General features: G+C 43.3%; 1 protein-coding gene across 1 annotated transcript in view; it reads right to left on the minus strand.

The window, feature by feature from the left end:
* LOC101161678 (heparan sulfate glucosamine 3-O-sulfotransferase 3A1) overlaps nt 1-16,992 on the minus strand; it is a 45,689-nt gene extending 28,697 nt beyond the window's left edge. Inside the window, exon 1 of the mRNA XM_004080593.5 lies at nt 16,211-16,992. Within this exon, the coding sequence (XP_004080641.1) occupies nt 16,211-16,734 (524 nt within the window). The 5' untranslated portion in view covers nt 16,735-16,992. The remainder of the gene's footprint in view (nt 1-16,210) is intronic.
* Between the last annotated feature and the right edge of the window lie 1,262 nt (nt 16,993-18,254).

Genomic DNA, 18,254 nt, shown 5'->3' on the forward strand with positions numbered 1-18,254 from the left:
CTCCAAGGCTGCTCATTTTGTGGCGCTGCCCAAACTTCCCACTGCTACTGAGACCGCCAGGTGCCTCACTGACCATGTTTTTCGGCTCCATGGCATTCCCTGTGACATTGTTTCTGATCGTGGCCCCCAGTTTTCTTCCCAGGTCTGGAAGAACTTTTGCCAGGGACTGGGTGCCACGGCCAGCTTGTCCTCTGGTTTCCATCCCCAAACCAATGGCCAGACCGAACGCACGAACCAGGATTTGGAGTCTGCCCTTCGATGCGTTTGTTCCCAGAACCCCAGTTCATGGTCTAACCATCTGAGCTGGATAGAATATGCCCATAATAGTCTGGTCTCTTCCGCCACAGGAAGGTCCCCTTTTGAGGCCTATTTGGGCTACCAGCCCCCTCTGTTTCCCTCTGAAGAGGTTGACTTAACTGTTCCCTCTGTGGCAGATCACATCAGACGCTGTCGCAGGGTCTGGTCGGCGACTAGACAGTCGCTCCTACGTGCTACACAGCGTGCTAAGACCTCTGCTGACAGGCGCCGTTCTCCAGCTCCACCTTACGCTCCTGGATAGGAGGTTTGGCTGTCCACCAAGGACCTTCCCCTTCACACAGAGTCACGGAAGTTGTCACCTCGCTTCATCGGACCCTTCATTGTAGACTCTGTCATTAATCCTGCCAGTGTCAAGCTACGTCTCCCACGCTCCATGAAGGTTCATCCGGTCTTCCACGTCTCCCGCCTCAAACCTGTGGTCTCCAGTCCGCTGTGCCCTCCTTCCGGACCCCCTCCTCCCGCCCGTCTGGTGGACGGCCATCCGGTCTACACTGTCCGTCGCCTTCTGGATGTGCGTCGGCGGGGTCGTGGCCTCCAGTTCTTGGTGGACTGGGAGGGCTATGGCCCGGAGGAGCGCTGCTGGGTGCCTCGTTCGTTTATTGTGGACCCTGCTCTGGTGCGGGAGTTTCGCCGCCTGCACCCTGACCGTTTTCGTCCGCCGGGTGGCGTCCCTTGAGAGGGGGGTCCTGTTAGGATTGAGCTCCTCCCACTCCTACCGGGGAATAATCGCCTCACCTGTTTCCAGTCTCCTCATCAACCTTCAGCCTATTTATGGACTCCTCACCTTCCAGCCGATGTCAGTCCGTCTGCTCTCAGCGGTAGAGTACTGACCTATGCTAAACTCTAGACCTTGTCAAAACCATTTCTATGCTTATGCTCATGCCTATGCCAAGAATCCTAATCTACTGTTAATCTGTTTCCTTCAGACATTGCCTCCAGCATCCTCCACACCTTTGGTCTCATCTGCCGTCCAGGATCCAGCCACCTAAGCCACCACCACTGGGACTGATTAAAAACTCTTTTCCACCAACCATCTCTGTTCTGTCCTGCTTCTGGGTCCAGCCTCGTAAACTCTAACAATTTCATCATATTCTCAAGCATCATGCTCCAGACGGAGCTCAAATAATCTGTTCAGTCTTTGTTTCATGCATATTATTAAGGAAATGGAAGCTCCAAACATGTAAAATACATTATTATAACTGTTTTTTATTACAATAAGAAGCATCCTGAATGGAAAATTTTCTGGCAGATAACTGTTATCCACTTAAAAAGCCAGGAAATGTCCTTTTTCCCCCAGAGGCGCGCAGTAGATAGTCAATAGGCTCCTAGAATGTCATGAATGAGGAAAACTGACATCCAGCTTAGCATTAAATAAAAGAGACAAGTCCAATATGTCCAAAGACTGGAGCTTTGCTGGATGTGTGAGCATCACAGGCGAGGGCCACAATGAGGAAAGACAGCAAAGTTAATGGATGAGATCAGGGCTTCCTGGTGAATAATGCAGCCTGGCTAATTGGCTGAATTAATAATGGATGGGAGTCTGTTTGGGGAGACAAGGGTGGGAGCAGCAGTGGATAAGGAGCAACTACAATGTTATTAGAGAGGACTTTGACTGCTGTATCTTGTACATCAGTCTATGTTGGTGGCTAAATAACCAGCCTCCTCCTCCTCCTATTGATGCTTCGACAGTAAGGGAGAATGTGACCATGTAGGAAGAAGACGTCAGGGTAAACAATCGTCCTGACAACATAATTACATAATAAGCCATGGCCCCGCAACATTTTTGACAGATAAAATGATTTGGGCTAACGTTGAGTCCTACAGGCTTCACAGTGATGCTTTGTCCCTCTTGTAAACAGACCAAGAATAAGCCAGCTGAGAAATTAACACAAACAGCATTAATCTTACAAATGCTCACACTACGCAGTTCAGCTAGAATTTCCTGATTGGAACAAGTGAGAGAACGACACAAAAACTTATCGGATCCTAGTGAAAGGAATAAAATACTCGGAATATAAAGGGATGAGAAAATAGATTTCTCGGTAAACTTGATTTATATGCCACATTCAAGGTGTCCCATTTCCAGAGAGGTGCATTAAACCAACCCATAAAAAAGTCCTGTCTTTCCATCTCTGGGTCAACACCTTCAATTCCCTGCTGTGATCGTTCAGGAAACCCAAGAATCACTAGCTCAGGAATTCTTCAAAGGATTTTTGGCACTCAAGAAGCATTTGATGCAGCAGACATAGAAAAGATTTACTTTAGCTAAAATGTGTACACCTGCCGCATGTTTGATGAAGGTCCAGGAAGGCACGGCATGGCACCATAAATTTGGAAAAGGTCTTTTATATCTTTCCTATAAGCATTTATGCGGCTTTCCTGCTGAGTTTTATAAAGAATTCTGGGAACAACTGGCACCAACATTTTATAAAACGGTCACATCTATTAATGAGAGCCAATCAATGCCACCTAACATGAACTCAGCCAACATAATTCTTCTTCTAAAACCAGACAAAGATCCCACTAGTCCTTCAAGCTATCGCCCTATTTCTTTAATCAATGCAGATGTAAAAATTATCTGCAAAGCAGTAGCACAGAGAATAGAAATAATCACTCCTCACATAATTCACTTCGACCAGACTGGATTCATCAAAGGCAGACACTCGGATGATAATGTCCGTAGACTAGTTAATATAATAGACTTTGCCTCCATTGAAAACCAGGAAATGACGGTACTATCGCTGGATGCTGAAAAAGCCTTTGACAGAGTAAATTGGAAGTCCCTTATTGCTGCCCTCCATAAGTTTGGTTTTGGAAAAGCATTCATCAATTGGATCAAAATATTATATCACAACCCCAATGCATCAGTTAGAACTAATAAAAATACTTCAAACAGGTTTTTTCTTGGAAGAGGAACCAGACAGGGCTGCCCACTCTCTCCTTCTCTTTTTGCTATATTCATTGAGCCTTTAGCTGCAGCAATAAGACAGAATGAGAGCATTATAGGAATAAAAACCAAACACAGCCATCATAAAATTAGTCTTTATGCGGATGACATATTACTGTTTTTAAGGAATTTACATTCTGTAAATGAAACAGCAATGATCATAAATGAATTCTCCTCCATATCAGACTATTCCATTAATTGGAATAAGTCTGTTTTATTACCACTCAACAGGAATATGGAACAAAGACTCACAATTCCAGTTAAAACAGGAAATATCAAATATCTGGGTATCTACTTTTCCCCCAAACTATCAGAACTGGTGCAGCTAAACCACACCCCATTACTGAAAAGCATACAGGACGATCTAACACGCTGGACCAACCTGCCTCTGTCCCTTATGGGCAAGGTAGTCACGGTTAAAATGAAAATCTTACCCAAGGTTAATTATCTCTTCTCAATGATTCCCACACAACCGCCATTAAAATGGTTCAAAACATTAGACTCATCCATATCAAGCTTTCTATGGAACAACCAACCTGCAAGAATTAGTCTAAAAACTTTAAAATCTGCAAAAAGCTGTGGAGGATTAGAATTACCTAACTTCCACAAATACTTTCTTGCAAATAGATTACAATATATCTTAAAATGGTTAAAAAATAATCCAGAAACCAACTCATGGTTAGACTTGGAACAGGCGTTATGAGGAAAGATCAACCTGTCACAGCTACCATTTATTAGCCAAACAGCTAAAAAACAGGATTGTTTCAAAAGCATTAATATAAATGCCACTTTAACAGCCTGGTGGGAATTTCTCAAAATATCAAAATCATCAATTCAACCGTGCAAAATGACACCCATCTGGAACAACCCGGACATCCTTATTAACAAAAAAATGATTCACTTCCCAGCTTGGCAAGCAGGGGGCATAAAACAACTAGAGCACATAATTATTGATAGAAGATTCATAACTCCCAAAGAACTTCAAGACAAATATGGAATAAATAACTTCTTGGAATATCAGCAACTTAAATCAAGTATTACTAAAAAGTATACATTTAAAGACGATTTAAAGCTACCAGATGTAGTTACCACTCTGATTAATTTTTCAATGAATAGAACTCTCTCCAAAATATACAAACTTTTATGTAATTTAGATAACAATATTGCCCTTCCAACAAAAAAATGGAATGCAGATTTGAGCATCAGCACAGATGAAAGCTTCTGGTCAGAACTCTGTCTAAACACCTTTAAACTGACAAAAAGTCCAAATCTGCAGCTAATCCATCTCAAAACTCTTCACAGAATTTACTACACTGGACAGAGGATGTTCAAGATGGGTCTCAGTAACTCAGACATTTGCGAGCACTGTGATAATAATCTACCCGACAGCTACATGCACGCACTGTGGTTCTGCACTCCTGTCCAGGCTCTCTGGCAGCAGGTATGTGCCGATTTATCAGTCTGGCTTAAGGTTTCAATCACTGCCTCACCGTCACTTTGTGTGCTTGGTGACATGAGTGCCATCGATATAGAAGAAGGATTAGCATCTATCATTTTCATAACTCTTTGTATTGCCAAAAAAACTATTTTAATAAATTGGAAAAACAAGAAAAATATAAACATAAGTCAACACAGAAATCTGCTGTTTGATCATATCAGCTTGGAAAAAATGTCAGCCCAAAGCTCAAGTAACTTTGAAAGAATTCAGTCTCTCTGGTCTTGGGGAGACCAGAGAGACTGCCTGTGCTCTTGGGGAGCACAGGCAAAGGGGGTGGTCCCTTTGCCTGTGCTGGGGGGGGTTGGCGGGGGGCCCTGCTCGGGGGGGCCCAGCGGCGCCGGATGGGCTGCCCATCTGCACCTGGGGCTGGGATCGGCCCTTCCCTGGCTCTGGGACGGGACGGGACAACCCTCTCGGGGCCCCCGGTCGCTCTGGGTGTCACCCGCTTCGGCTGCGGGGTCTGGGGTGGGGTGGGGTGGGGGGCTTGTCGGCCCTGTCCTGTGGGGGGGCGTTCTGGGGGGGAGGGGGGGCCCATTATTGGTACGGGTCGGGGGGGCTAGCGGGTCGTGGTCTCCGCTGAGGCAATCAGTGGTTGCCTCGGCCGGTTGGCCTCCTCGGTCCCGTCGAGGCCTGACCAGAGCTCCTCTAGGGCCGGCGTCTGGGGGCCTGGGCTTGCTCCGGGGGGGGCGACGCTTTCTGGCTCCTCTCTCTCTGTGTGGGGTGGGTGGTGCAGGGCCTGGGGTGTCGGCGCCTCCGGGGGTGGGGCCCCTGGGCTGGGTGGCCCTGGCCCCTTTGCTGGGGGGGGGGGGGGGGGGGCTGGGGGACGGCTGTTTGACCACCGGGGCACAGTCTACCAGCTGTCCCCAACTTACCCCCTTCCTCATATAACCTCATATTAGGGTGAGGGGGTGGGGGGTCTAGCCTGCGCTGCGCCTTGGGGGGGGGCTACTTGGCAGTGGCCCCCCTCCTATGGTTGCCGTATGGAGTGGGCCCCCCCTCTTTCAGTTTTATTTGCACCTTAGACATGTAGGGTCCTTGGTAGGGGGGGTGCTTGGACATCACTGCAAGCAAGCAGCAGATGTCCTCCTGGCACCCTACCCGCCAATTTTAACCGCACCTTAGACATTTAGGGCCCCTTGGTGTGGAGGGTGAGGGGACATCACTGTGAGTAATCAGGAGATGTCCCCTTAGTGCCCTACTCGCCAATTTTAACTGCACCCCCCTTAGTACACACACCCCTCCCCCTTCAAAATATTCAAACATAAACACACACACATGCACACAAACACCCTCTCAAACACCCATACACGCACACACATTTTACAAGGAAGGTGGGACCTGGGTCCATCTGTCCCCTACCCCTTCCCTAGTGGGGGGTGCGGGCCCCTTGGCGATGGCGGCCGTGTCCCTTGGGTGCTGGCTCCCTGGGCCCGGCGGTGCTCTCTCCGCGCGGTGGGGGGGTTCACATTACACCTGAGCCGGGGGTGTCCGTGTCCCTGGGGGGTGGGTCCTGGTCCTTGCCCCTGGGCGCTGGGCCCCGCCAAACTTCCAACATGGCCGAGCCTGGTCGGGCCATATTTATAACACCCCTTGTGGGCCGCCCTTTTTTCCCCGGGGTTCCCCCCTCCTGGGCGGGGGCGGCGGGCCCCTGCCTTGCTCCTACCTGGACCAACCGTGGGCCGGGTGGGTGGCTGCCTGGAGTGCGGAGCGGGTCTCCCTTGGGGGGGTCCTGGCTCGTACCTGGGGTCGGGGCGCGGGGATGCCCGGAACTCCTGGGTGTTGGTGGGGTGCTCGTCTGGGGCTGTGGGTGTCCCTCTCCGGTGGGGCCCTGCGTTGGGCTCTTCCGGCGCGGCGGGGGGGCTGCTTTCCTGGCTGGGCTGGGGCGGCGCTCTCTTTCCCTCCGCGCCTCCCTGCTCTCTGGCTCTGGGGGCCTCGCGGCGGTCCTGCTGGACCTGGCCTGGGTGGCGGTCTTGGTCGCCCGGGGGGCGGTTGTTCCCTGCCTGTTCCCGTATGGCGTTGGGGGAATTCCGGCTGCCGCTGCTGCTGCGGCGGGGGTCTGGGTGTGGGGGTGGCTGGGCGCTCCTCCTCCTTCTTTTCACATTCCACCATCCATTTTAGAAGAACATAAACACTCACTTGAGCACAGGTGTTAGCTCACCTTTGCACTAATAGTTTGCATGATTGAATGAATGAAAGATTTCACACTAGTTGGTTTAAAGGCATAGGTATGCGTTCGTGAACACTATCTGTTTTGTGTACATGTTGACAAGTGGACATTCTTGCAGCTAGCAGGTGTGTTGATAATATTTGAGTGTGTGTGAACAGGCCCCGCCCTTTTTGTACTACATTTGAACCGTACCATAATGATTAACAACCAGTAAACTTGTTGCTTTATGCTGCTTCATGGTCTTACCCCCCTTTCCCTCCTATTATCACCCTCCTACCCCCCCCTCTCTCTAACGTCCCTCTCTTTTTTTCCCCTCTTTCCTTTTCCGTCCGGTCCAACACCAAAGATGTTCAAACATGATTGAAATTAATAAAGTTTGGCCTCAATTACAAAAGGGGTTTATTCAGACATACCTTTGGTTTGTCTGAAGATTAATAACCCCTCTTGTTAAAATAAAATATGTCCAACACAAGAGGCCCTCAGCTCTCATCTGTTTGCCTAGCTGTTGGACAGGACAAGTTCAAAAAAAAAAAAAAAAAAAAAAAAAAAAGCATTTATGCATCCAATACATTGCTTTACAAGGTATTTTAAATGACTTAAGCTTGAAAGACTGATTTTTTTTAAATACACAAATGGTAATACATCATTAGTCATCCCTTTAAATCACATCCAACAATTGTTTCTTTTATTTTGTCACAAAACATTGAAACTTTTGACATAATCCTCATCAAATTTGATATGATACTATTTTGTGAGCTGGTGTTTCACTAATACAGATACTGGTCTTAGCATACATCTTATTTTCCTCTGTGTAAGTCCCATTAGGTGAGCATCAAAGGCATGTTTGAGCAATGATGCATTGATAAAATTTGGGAGATGACGTTACGTTGAGGTCACGTGGCTCAGGTTTGAGATACAGTTTACACTTTGAATTCACAGATATTGTGGTTTGGCTTCAGCATCACATAACCATGCACTCAAAATTTGTCTATAGCGCAGCAGCAGTGCATAGTGCTGCCTCTGAGACATTATGCAATCACAATGGTACGTATTTTTTGTGGTCACTCTATAATAAGCACTACACACTGCTAACTACATTAGGCGCTGCCTGGTATATCCAAACCAAAGGGAGGTTAGGAAAATTTAAAGTAGCAACAGCAACTGAGGAAAAGGACAGGTGGGAAACAAGCAGGATAGCAGATCTAGAGGATCCAGGTTGCTGAGAATATCACTTTTCTGATTTAAGATGGCTTCAGTTTGTACACTTTATGACTTGTGTAAATGAGTATTTATTTTTGCCATGACTTTTAGCACACCTTGTATTACAAACAATCTCTTGGGTTTTCCAAAACACTTCTAAAAGTAATTTTTAAAAAATTGGATAAAGCTGCAAATTTAACATAAAAAAGTTAGAAACGCTGTGAACTTCTCTTCGAAATATGACTTTTAATAATTTAAAATAACTATTTTGGTTAAAGAGAATACATTTCTTGTTTAAGTTATTTTAACTGAAGTAACAGAATCTGCGGTAGCTATTTATTTCTTCCACACTTTGCTTTCTGATATTCACTGCTCCGATTTTTCACTTTGGTTCACCAGAACTCAAATTTCTCCCCTTTTATTTACTTAAAAAAACAACAACACTAAAGAGAAATAGACAGTAGAGGATGGTCCCACCTTCTGTGTCTATCTTCCTGTCTAAAGCAAAGACATATCTAGTTACAGTAAAGTTACCAGTGTTCCACCTAAGATTGATTGAATTATGGTGTGGCTTCTCTGCACCTCCCTGTGGGCACATCAATCACAGGGCTCCACGCCACACAGGCCCTTTATCACTCTCTTCAATCTTTATGTAAAAAGATTCTGGTTGGGTTGTTGCACACCATCTATCAATAAACAAGTCAAGGGTGGCAAGCTCATTTTCTAACACCTTCCTCTCTTTAATCAAGCTGCCACGCATACGTAGGTATTTAGTAAAGAACACTTTTTCAAATTAATGTTCGACAGAAAAGCTGGATTTAAACAAGTCCTGCTTGACTTGAGATGGACACATACTAACCCTGTGCTTGTAATAAATTTGATTTCATCATCTGTAGAGCAAAGCCCTACTATATAGCTCAATGAATGGTTCCTTTGTAGCATGCAACCATTCAAAGGTGAAACACAATAGATTTGATGTAAGGCGTTTGTTTGAACAGCTGGAATTCTCCTTAAAAAAACAGGTAGGTTTTCGAAATGCGCTGGATCAACAGCACTTCTGCATGAGAGAAAAAGCTTCTGCGGCAGATTAAATGCCACTCTGTCATTCAACCTCCATTCACCAGCTCCATTATTAGCTATTTTAAAAATTGCACTGGATTTCTGGTCACGGTCTATAGTCCTGCCAAACCCTAATCTTCTGCATGTTTTATTTCACTCATCACCACCACGCAACTCTTTGTTCACCATTTCGCTGAAGTGTACAGAATACACTGGATATGAAAGTGTTGAAAGCTTGAATATAACATCGAAAGGAGAGGATGTTGGATGTTGGTCCATTTTTGTCCTTTGCCAAAGCCATGCCAATCCTTGAAATGGACTGAGAGAGCCACACATGCAGGAGCTTTAGGCTGCGCTGCAGTGTAACTCAACGTTTTGCATGGAAACAGGTTGGGCAGACAATCTGAGGTTGAGCCTGAGGTGCCGTCTGCCAAAGTTTTTGCCCATGTTTGCTGGCGGACTCTGCCAAGGCAACTGGCACAGCCCAAGCCACCAGCGGAGCAGGACAAAAAGCATTGTTTGTTGCCTTGCTGTCGCCACAAGGGCAGCTGCAGATAAGCGCACATCACACATGTGCATCCATGTCTTTAAGCACAGACATAGAGAGGGAAAACAATCCCACGGCTACCAAAAAGCCCATAAAAGACTCTTGAAAAGGCTTTTTCTGCTGAGTGAACAAATGTAAAAGATTTAATAAATGAACTTCCTCAAGTAGCAGACACTTTAACTGGTTTTCGATTTACATGAAATATCCAACCGTGCCAGAAGAAAAATACACGTACAGCAAAAAGTGATCTAAAGGAAATAGTTCTACAATATTTTTGAAAGGAAAACGAAAGACCCAGGAGAAGAGAGCTTCCTTCTTTTTATTGGTTCCCAGGCTTTCCACAGTTTTTTGTCTTTGTGAGCGTCTGCTCGTCTCTGATGGAAAATATGGAGGAGATCCCTGTCCTGTGATAAAGCTGCAGCCTCAGATACAGGAAAGAGAGATCCATCATACTGAGACGTTGGTTTACTGCGCCAGTCCGCATCATTGAGGGCCATACATGTTCCATCTGTGCATAATTGAACCAATTCCCCCTGTGCAGAAATAGCATGTTCCCAGAAATGCTAAAGCTCTTGGCAAATCTTCTAAAAGGCTAGACATACATGACCTTTAAGGATTGTGTTGTGGCGTGACTGCTGTACTATGAAGACCCAAAGATTGTCTCATCACTATAACACAAATGATCGGGGCTATAGGCTGAATTTGTTTTTGGATGGATAACATTTAACCTATTGACCTTTAAATGCCTTGTAGGGAGAAATACAGATCTAAAAAAATCGCTAAACATTTGTTTTTGTTCCATTTCTTCCTCTACATTCGTGTAGTGCCTGAAAGTAAGCAAATAACTGTGATGTTAAAAAACAACTATATTGGGTAAAATTCAGGAACAATAAATGTAACTGACATTCGTGTTTTTTTTTTGCTTCAGAAGTGTGAAACTATCTAAGATTTTCAGGTACAGTATGCTGCCTGAAAATAGATCACTGAGCTTCAGATGTAGCATAGACTCTTTTAAAGGTCACCTTCAGAAACAATCCATTGTTTGCTCTGCACCGCACCATTGCAGAGCTGTGTGTTTTTCTGCAGTCGAGCTCAATAAAACGTGATCTCAAGTGCCCATTTTGAAATATAAAACCTAAAATAAACGCCTTGTATCGTAAGGTCTAGAAGCTTGTAAAACACCCAACAGCTGCTAAGCTGACTGGCCAGGGGATACAAGAGGTCAGACAGGTTGCTGACTTGTGTACACATAACTCCAAAAGTGAACCAACAACTGAATCCTAGAAACAATGTAAGTTGATCCTATTGTTACAGTACCATATGTTGGCATGGTGACTCTGAGGGTGGTAGGTTCTGTAAAAGCCCCGTGACAACCTTTGTGACTGTGATCAATCACATTTCCTTTCTGCACATGCTCATCAAGGCTCCAGGAGGTGCTGATCCCTAACACCTGGAATATTTGCATCAAAGCAGCCCTTCCAGTGTCTCTCTTTGTTTGAGGACAACAAACAGTCTTATTTTTGATGTCACGTGAATACTTCAGGTGTAAGATCCAGGTGCCGTCTGCAAAGCACCCCTGCACCTGCTGCCTGTCTTCACCCACACATTGGAGGGCAGATTCCCAGGATGCCTTAGGGCAGCTGCTGACAGGCACTACTTTGGAGACTTCCCTTGCTTCTATCCATCTCCCCTTCATCGGGCCTCCTCGGGTCAGCTGCCAAGATGGTGGTGGCGATGGCGAAGGTCAAGGAGTTGGCAAAAAGAGTGTGGTGAGGGGTGGAAGAGGGGGAAGGGTCTGTCTTGTGGGTTTCCATGCATTCAACAGGGGGTGAAGCATCCCGGCTGGACAGTGATACTCAACAATAATCACTTTCACAATCCAAAGGCAGCGCAGAGCTCATGCTCAGCAAGATCACGTTTCATCATCTGTATGTGTGCGTGCATGCGCCCTCTTTTGCCCCTACTAGTACTGCTCCACTTACCTCATCCACCTGAACAAACCTGCCTCTGTGTTACCGTTGCTCAGCCCTAAAAAATATTAGATCAACATCCAAATCAGTATTTTTTTGTTTTTAATCAGCAAGCGTTTTTTCTTCAGATGCAGTAGACAAGTTCCTCATTTACAACTCATAGCCCTTAAAATAAACATTTACACTTCAGTCTTCACAGATGGCTTACAATTTCTAAAAGGTAAGCTTTACCTAAAAGCTAAACATGGCACTTTAATAAAAAGTTTCTCTCAGGTAGATGCAGTAAAACATCTCTCAATAGAATTTCAGCTTATTCCAAAATCAACTTTAGAACTAAATGTGTCAGACTACATGAAAAAATGACCATCCTAAGTTGTTTCTAGGGAGAGTAAAGTATATTTTATTACTGTGCAGCATTTTCTGGTGTCAAAACAAGATAAATCAAACATGGAATCAATTACAGGAAATGGGGGAAGCGTGTTTCCTAAATATTGACTGAGCCTTGGAGACTTTGCCAACAAATTCTGCCTTTTAACAACTATATAGACACACATCTGTAGAAACTGCATATAATGAGATGCACAGTGCGACAAACGTAGGATTTTCACAAGATTTGGGAAAGAAATTGTTTATGTTTTAAAATTTAGTTTAGTACTTCATAAATATGAATGAATAATAAACCTGCATAAGCAGGCCTCTTTTAGACCTGTTTTTCCAGCTGCAGGGAGATTTTACCTTGACACCTCAAAACAGCCACTCGTTATTTAATTTCTACAAATTTCCTAGGTGTTTATGACCAGCTCAACAATAAAAATGTATGTACATGTGCTTTCACATACAACATTACTATGCTGAAAAACTATGTTGGTTCTTAAAAAAAAAAAAAAAATCAAACCTTTCCCACTTGGAGCTGTGCAATTCTTTCCAAACTTTTGGCCTTCAAACTTTTCCAAAGTCGCAGAGGAAGGTGAAATATCTAGCAGCTGCAAACAAGACCAAACTTTGAAACTCTGCCACCTAATAAATTGAGTTGGTACGAGAGAAACTTGTCGTTCTCTTATTTTACCATCAGCACCTGACACTCTTTACTGTATTCATTTATATATATAAAGCTTACTAAACAAACTTGAGAAGCCTCAAGTGCAGGGGAAAAAAATCCTAAACTTTACAAAATAACTTTCATCCATAAATTTCAAATGCTGATGGGACACTTATCACTTACACAGAACTGTGTTTGAAGCTGTGAATTATTCTTTCTTTGTTCTGTGTTTAATTACATTTCAAGCTATCTTACCGCACTGACCAAAGCGGGAGACTGGAACCGGATCGCTGTACAAACACAAGCAGTCTCAACACAATACCCAGATTTATGATTCAAACCCCGTTTTTTATCATCACTGTGGAATCCCACTAAAATTGTACATCTTTTACAAACGCGCCAGCCCATAATTCATAATTCAATATAAACGAGTTTTTCTGGCTAAGCCTATTGTTTTTCTATGCTCTGAATCAGGAAGTGAAGCATTTGTGTTAATAGTAAGATTAGTGTTTTCATCCCTGACCTCCACAATTTAAAAGATTAAGAGTCCTTGAGTGAGAAAGGGATTTTCACATGTGTGTTTAGAACAAGCAGACCTGTATAAATAGTAAGAAGTGGCATAAAAGCACTTTGAGTGACCACAAAGAGCAAAAAGTTAACCTATATGAACAAGAGAAAGAAGTTACATTATATTTGAACTTAAGCTTCACAAGCTTAAGCAAAGATTGGATCGGTTATTGCACACACACAAAAAAAAAAGTCATTCTTGCAGCACTAAATCTATTTACATCTTGTACAAATCTGCGTGTGGTCACACATGTTTGGAAGAATAATTAACACACTAAAGGATCAGGTGAGACCTAATCCAAACGGTCTTTGGGTGTTTGGGTCTAGACGGCTGAAAGCTTGGGTGTTCGGTAACTTAAGTAGGACAAAAACCATAATAATGAGTACTCTGTCGCACAGGACTCTGCCTTACTTCACAGCGCTTACGCTTGACCTCCTTGTTCCTTCTGAGTGTCCATTTCCATGACAAAAACAAAACAGGTTGTACGTGGTAAGACAGAATCAAGTGGTGTAATGTAACACTGACTTGTGTGGGTTTCCTGTGTAATTAGGGGATGGGGATTTAACAAAAGACAGGAAATGTTCCATTATTATTTCTGTTTGTGTGAAACTGTAAATACAAAATTAAATCCAATAACACACGAAAAATGTAATTTATTTTTTGAATTTGGGATTGACTAATTTAGGGGTTCTAAATGTATAGGAAGGTTAAAGGCAGCTTTTCTTTTTTTCTTTTTTTTTTTTTTGTACGGCGGCAACAACTAAATCAACACTCGAGCATAAAAGCTGAGAAAACAACATAAACATCTCAAATTCAAGGTTAATCTTCCTTGAAAAAAACCTGAGAACCCACTGTCCAACGGTATTTTACTAACATAAAATAAAATCTTTTAAAAAAAATTAATAAGAGAATGACTGTTCTAGAACCAATTAGGATAAAATGACGAGAGAGAAAAAACATACAGATTAGTGAATGTTTTTCTGAAATTAGCTTTCTTCAAACTACAAATTAACCAAATTTATGCAAGACGAAATTGAACACTTTGTTTGTAAAATTTTAGCCCAGCTTTTTAAAATTTACAGCAGAAGGTTCAACATATAAAAAAACAATTAAAAAAAAAAAAAAAGTAAAAAATCCTACATTTTGCAGGTCAAGGGCACATATATTGATCTTTTTCATCAGGCATCAGTGGTGCATTCAAGACTGATTTCCTTGTTTGGAAGAGAAATTTCAAAAACGCTCCAGTGCCTCCCCATGTCACCCACTTCAAATGAACTCAACTTCATCAAATCCATGGAGGAGGCACAAAAGCTATCAGCTGGAGGACTCTTAGATGTCGTTGAAGAGCTGGCAACTCTCGCAGAGTAGGCCATTTCGTTTTTAACTGTAATTTATCCCTCCTTTAAACTCGAGGGGTCTTTCTGTTTAAAATGAGCAGCGTTAAAGCCAAGCGGCACTTGGGTCTAGCAGCGGTGCTGCGATCCAAATTCCAGGGAATCTTGGCAGCTCCTCTGGATAGATGGGACCCTCATGGATATAAAACCCCACAATGGATGAATAGGTAAACAGAAGGGTGTGAAAGAGTGATGGCAAAAAGAGAATGTTCACTCAGAGAGGCACAAAGAGGGCGGTGTGTGAGTGGGAGATGGGAGAAAAAACCGCGAGTGAGTGTTTGAGAGGGGGAGGCAAAGATTCTGAAGGGAGTTGTCGCTGAGTTGAGAGTAAAAGTTTTGTCTCTGAGCTTTTAGAGGTTGCTGTTTGTAGTAGTTAACTCAATCAAAAGGAGAGTTATGCCTCCCGAGACACTCAGGTAACCTTTCATTATGGCTCTAATTCTTTTTAATAACAGAGCTGCGATGTGGGCAATGCCCCATTAGACAGAGCCACTGAGAAGAAACGCCATTATTCCCCACAGGCCTGTGGAAATGTGAACGCAAAACACTCAGTCAAGTCGCCCTCACGCAGACAGATAAAATCAATTATGACCTGAACTCCAGCGGAGACAAATTATATCACTTTTCTTAAAAAACAAAAAAACAAAAAACAAAGAAAGAGTCTGCAATTGCAGATGTGTCTGAAAATTTGGCTTTTACTTTCAGTTTTATAAAGTGCTCCTAACCTGCTCTTGACACCACAAACCCGATCAAAAAGTAGCTTTTTTATCTGACTTGTATTTAATTTTTTGATTTTTTTTTTAAATCAAGTCAGGCTAGTCTAGGGAAACAATAACTTCACATTTAAGTTTATAAACTTTTTGAAGCTTTAAATGTGAATTAAATATTTGAAATTCTGGTTTTACAGATAAAAAGAGTTACTTTTAAGGTGTTGACCAGAGTTGTTTTCTTCTACAAACTGGTGTAAAAAAAAACAAATCTAATTTTGATAGATCAGATTTAACAGGGGGAAAAAAAGAAAAGAAAAGAAACACGTTTTCACCTTTAAAAATGTTTTTTTTTTGTCTAAATCAAAAGTTGTTTAACTCTTTAATTTGAGTTATAGTGAGCCGACTGATAGAATCAAATGAAAGCAAAACTAATGCAGCTTTAATAAATCAACAGGCTGTCCACATTGCTTATAATACAGCAGCAATTAGGCTACTTCAGAAAGTTGAGATGTTAAATAAAGATAGTAGGTTTGTCCAGACAAGCTCTTATCAGTGATGTATAGGAGACTAAAAAAAGGTTGGAACAACATAATCTATCATCGTGGCAATTTAATGACTAAAATAATATACAGGGGGAAATCTAGAACTCATTTTTGATTTTTTTATATATCCCGTTTCTTTTAAAGATTGTTGAACTCACCAAAAAGCACATGTTAATATAATATACAGGCTTAAATTATTATTTGAAAATGATCTTAGCTAGATTTGAAATAAAGATTTTTCAAATATTCACCTGTACCACTCCAGTCCGTTTCCATAGTGGCGGTCGAAGAAGTGCGGCTCCGCTCCCACGGCTCTGACGTCGGGATGAACCCGGAGAAACTCCAGCAGAGCCCGGGTCCCTCCTTTCTTCACCCCGATGATTAGAGCCCGAGGCAGCTTTTTGCTCCCCTCCCCGAGCGGACTGACTTTACCTGCAAACCTAGGTGGCACTTTTCTGGCGGCTCCCAAGTCCGGAGGAGGCAGCTGGAGGAACTCCTCTGTCCCCGCGATCACCTCCTCCGCCGGAGCCCCTGACGTGCGCCGGTCGGTTCCGTGGCTCATCACTTCCGAGCCACCGGTCCATCCGTACAGAAGCCTCTTGGTCCTCTCCGCAGCGCGGCTGGCGGAGGCTTTCACCGGTGAGGGTAAGGTGCTGCGGTCGGCGAGGATGTGCAGAAGGATGAGGGGGCCGAGGAGAGAGCCAAGCATGACTGCCGCTTTCCTTGAGGTGCTTCGGGACGGGGGGTCCAGTTTGTGGATGCGGCTAAAAGCCATACCGGTCCCTGGGTGGTCGGTGGAGAAGCCACAGCCATACTAAGCGCACATCACTAAGTCTTTTTGCCATGAAAAAAATAAACCCCAACAAAAACTCAAAAATGAGTCTGCAAACACATTTTTTTCTGTGGAACACAACTCCTGCAATAAAAAGCCAAATGATGCTTCAGTGAAAATAAATTCGAAAAGTTGCAGTTTCAGGTTTGCTCTTCTCAGGAAAGAGTCCCTGCCTCTTCTCACTGGAAGTGGGATGCAACCAGCCCTCAGACACGTGGATAGAGTTGTAAACTTGTCTTTCACATCCAGTTAGTTGACGTAAACCCTTCTCGACCAATCAGATTCAGGGGAAAGAAAGCAGGAACCAAGGAATTACGAGGTGGGTGGGAACACTGGTCAGACAAATTTTACACAGTAAAATGAAAACTAAATGGAATTGCAAGGCATATAAAACAGCGAGTAATAAAATAAACAGTTAGATCATAGCTATATGCTTAGACACTTCTAAAAAAAAATTAAGTTTCCTTTTTATTGTATTCTTATGTATCTTTAATGTATTTTTCTGCCGACTGCTTTTGTAATTGTATGCTGTTTTTAATTTTAATCCTAATTTAAACTTTCTTCTGTCTGCCTTTTATTGTGAAGCACTTTGGTACCCTGAAGGTGTTGTTAAGTGCTATATAAAAAAAGCTTAATTTAAAAAACGAAAACATTTGGCTATAAGTATAATTAAGGTTGAATTTTTATCACTTTTTATCAGAATTAACTACTGAAGCCGAAAGCCTAACCTTTTTTTGTTACCCATTTTCGCGGATCACAAGAAAACTCTGGGTTTTTTTTTGTTCTTGTAAAATACCAAGTTTTGAGTGCCGTGCAGTCATCCCATCTTACCCCTGTCATGCATCATTCTGTAACCATTTGATCACTGATGAACTGGACAACAACCACAGGATCACTAAAGTGCAGCCGACTGCGCGGCTGCAGCCAACCTTCTCCTCTAATGACAAGGACTGATTTGAACGTTGTTTATGACTGACAACATCAGCACAATCTCCACCTGAGTTAGACTACGAATAAAATGATCAATTATAAATTGATCATCTTCTGGTATTTGACATTTTCTCTGACAATGAAAATGTTTTCCTGCGGATTGTAGAAAAATTAATAAAGTATTGTAGCTAAGTTGGGCTGGGTGACTGTTTGGATTTCGCTACTGTCTGGAGCTCAGTGATCGCACAAAGCAGTGACGTCTGTTGGCTCCGGGTTCTGTCATTCAACCTGTTCTTGGGGGTTTGGGCTGATGGGTTTAGTTATCGACTAAATGAGGGAAGTAAAGGGAGGGTGGCTGGTGCATGAGACGAATTAGGGCGTTTGAGGAGCATAGCTCCACTGTTAATTCAAAAACTTGACCAAAAAATACAATTTTTTGGGGAGCTTTCCTTTTGCTGTTGTTGAGAGTTGTTGGTGTGAGCTGTGCAGTGTTTGGTACGGCCTGCAGAAACCACAAAATAAAAAACTTAAAA

The sequence above is a fragment of the Oryzias latipes genome, chromosome 19 (genome assembly GCF_053564925.1).
Source record: "Oryzias latipes strain Hd-rR chromosome 19, Olatipes_Hd-rR_3.1".
Taxonomy (NCBI): domain Eukaryota; kingdom Metazoa; phylum Chordata; class Actinopteri; order Beloniformes; family Adrianichthyidae; genus Oryzias; species Oryzias latipes.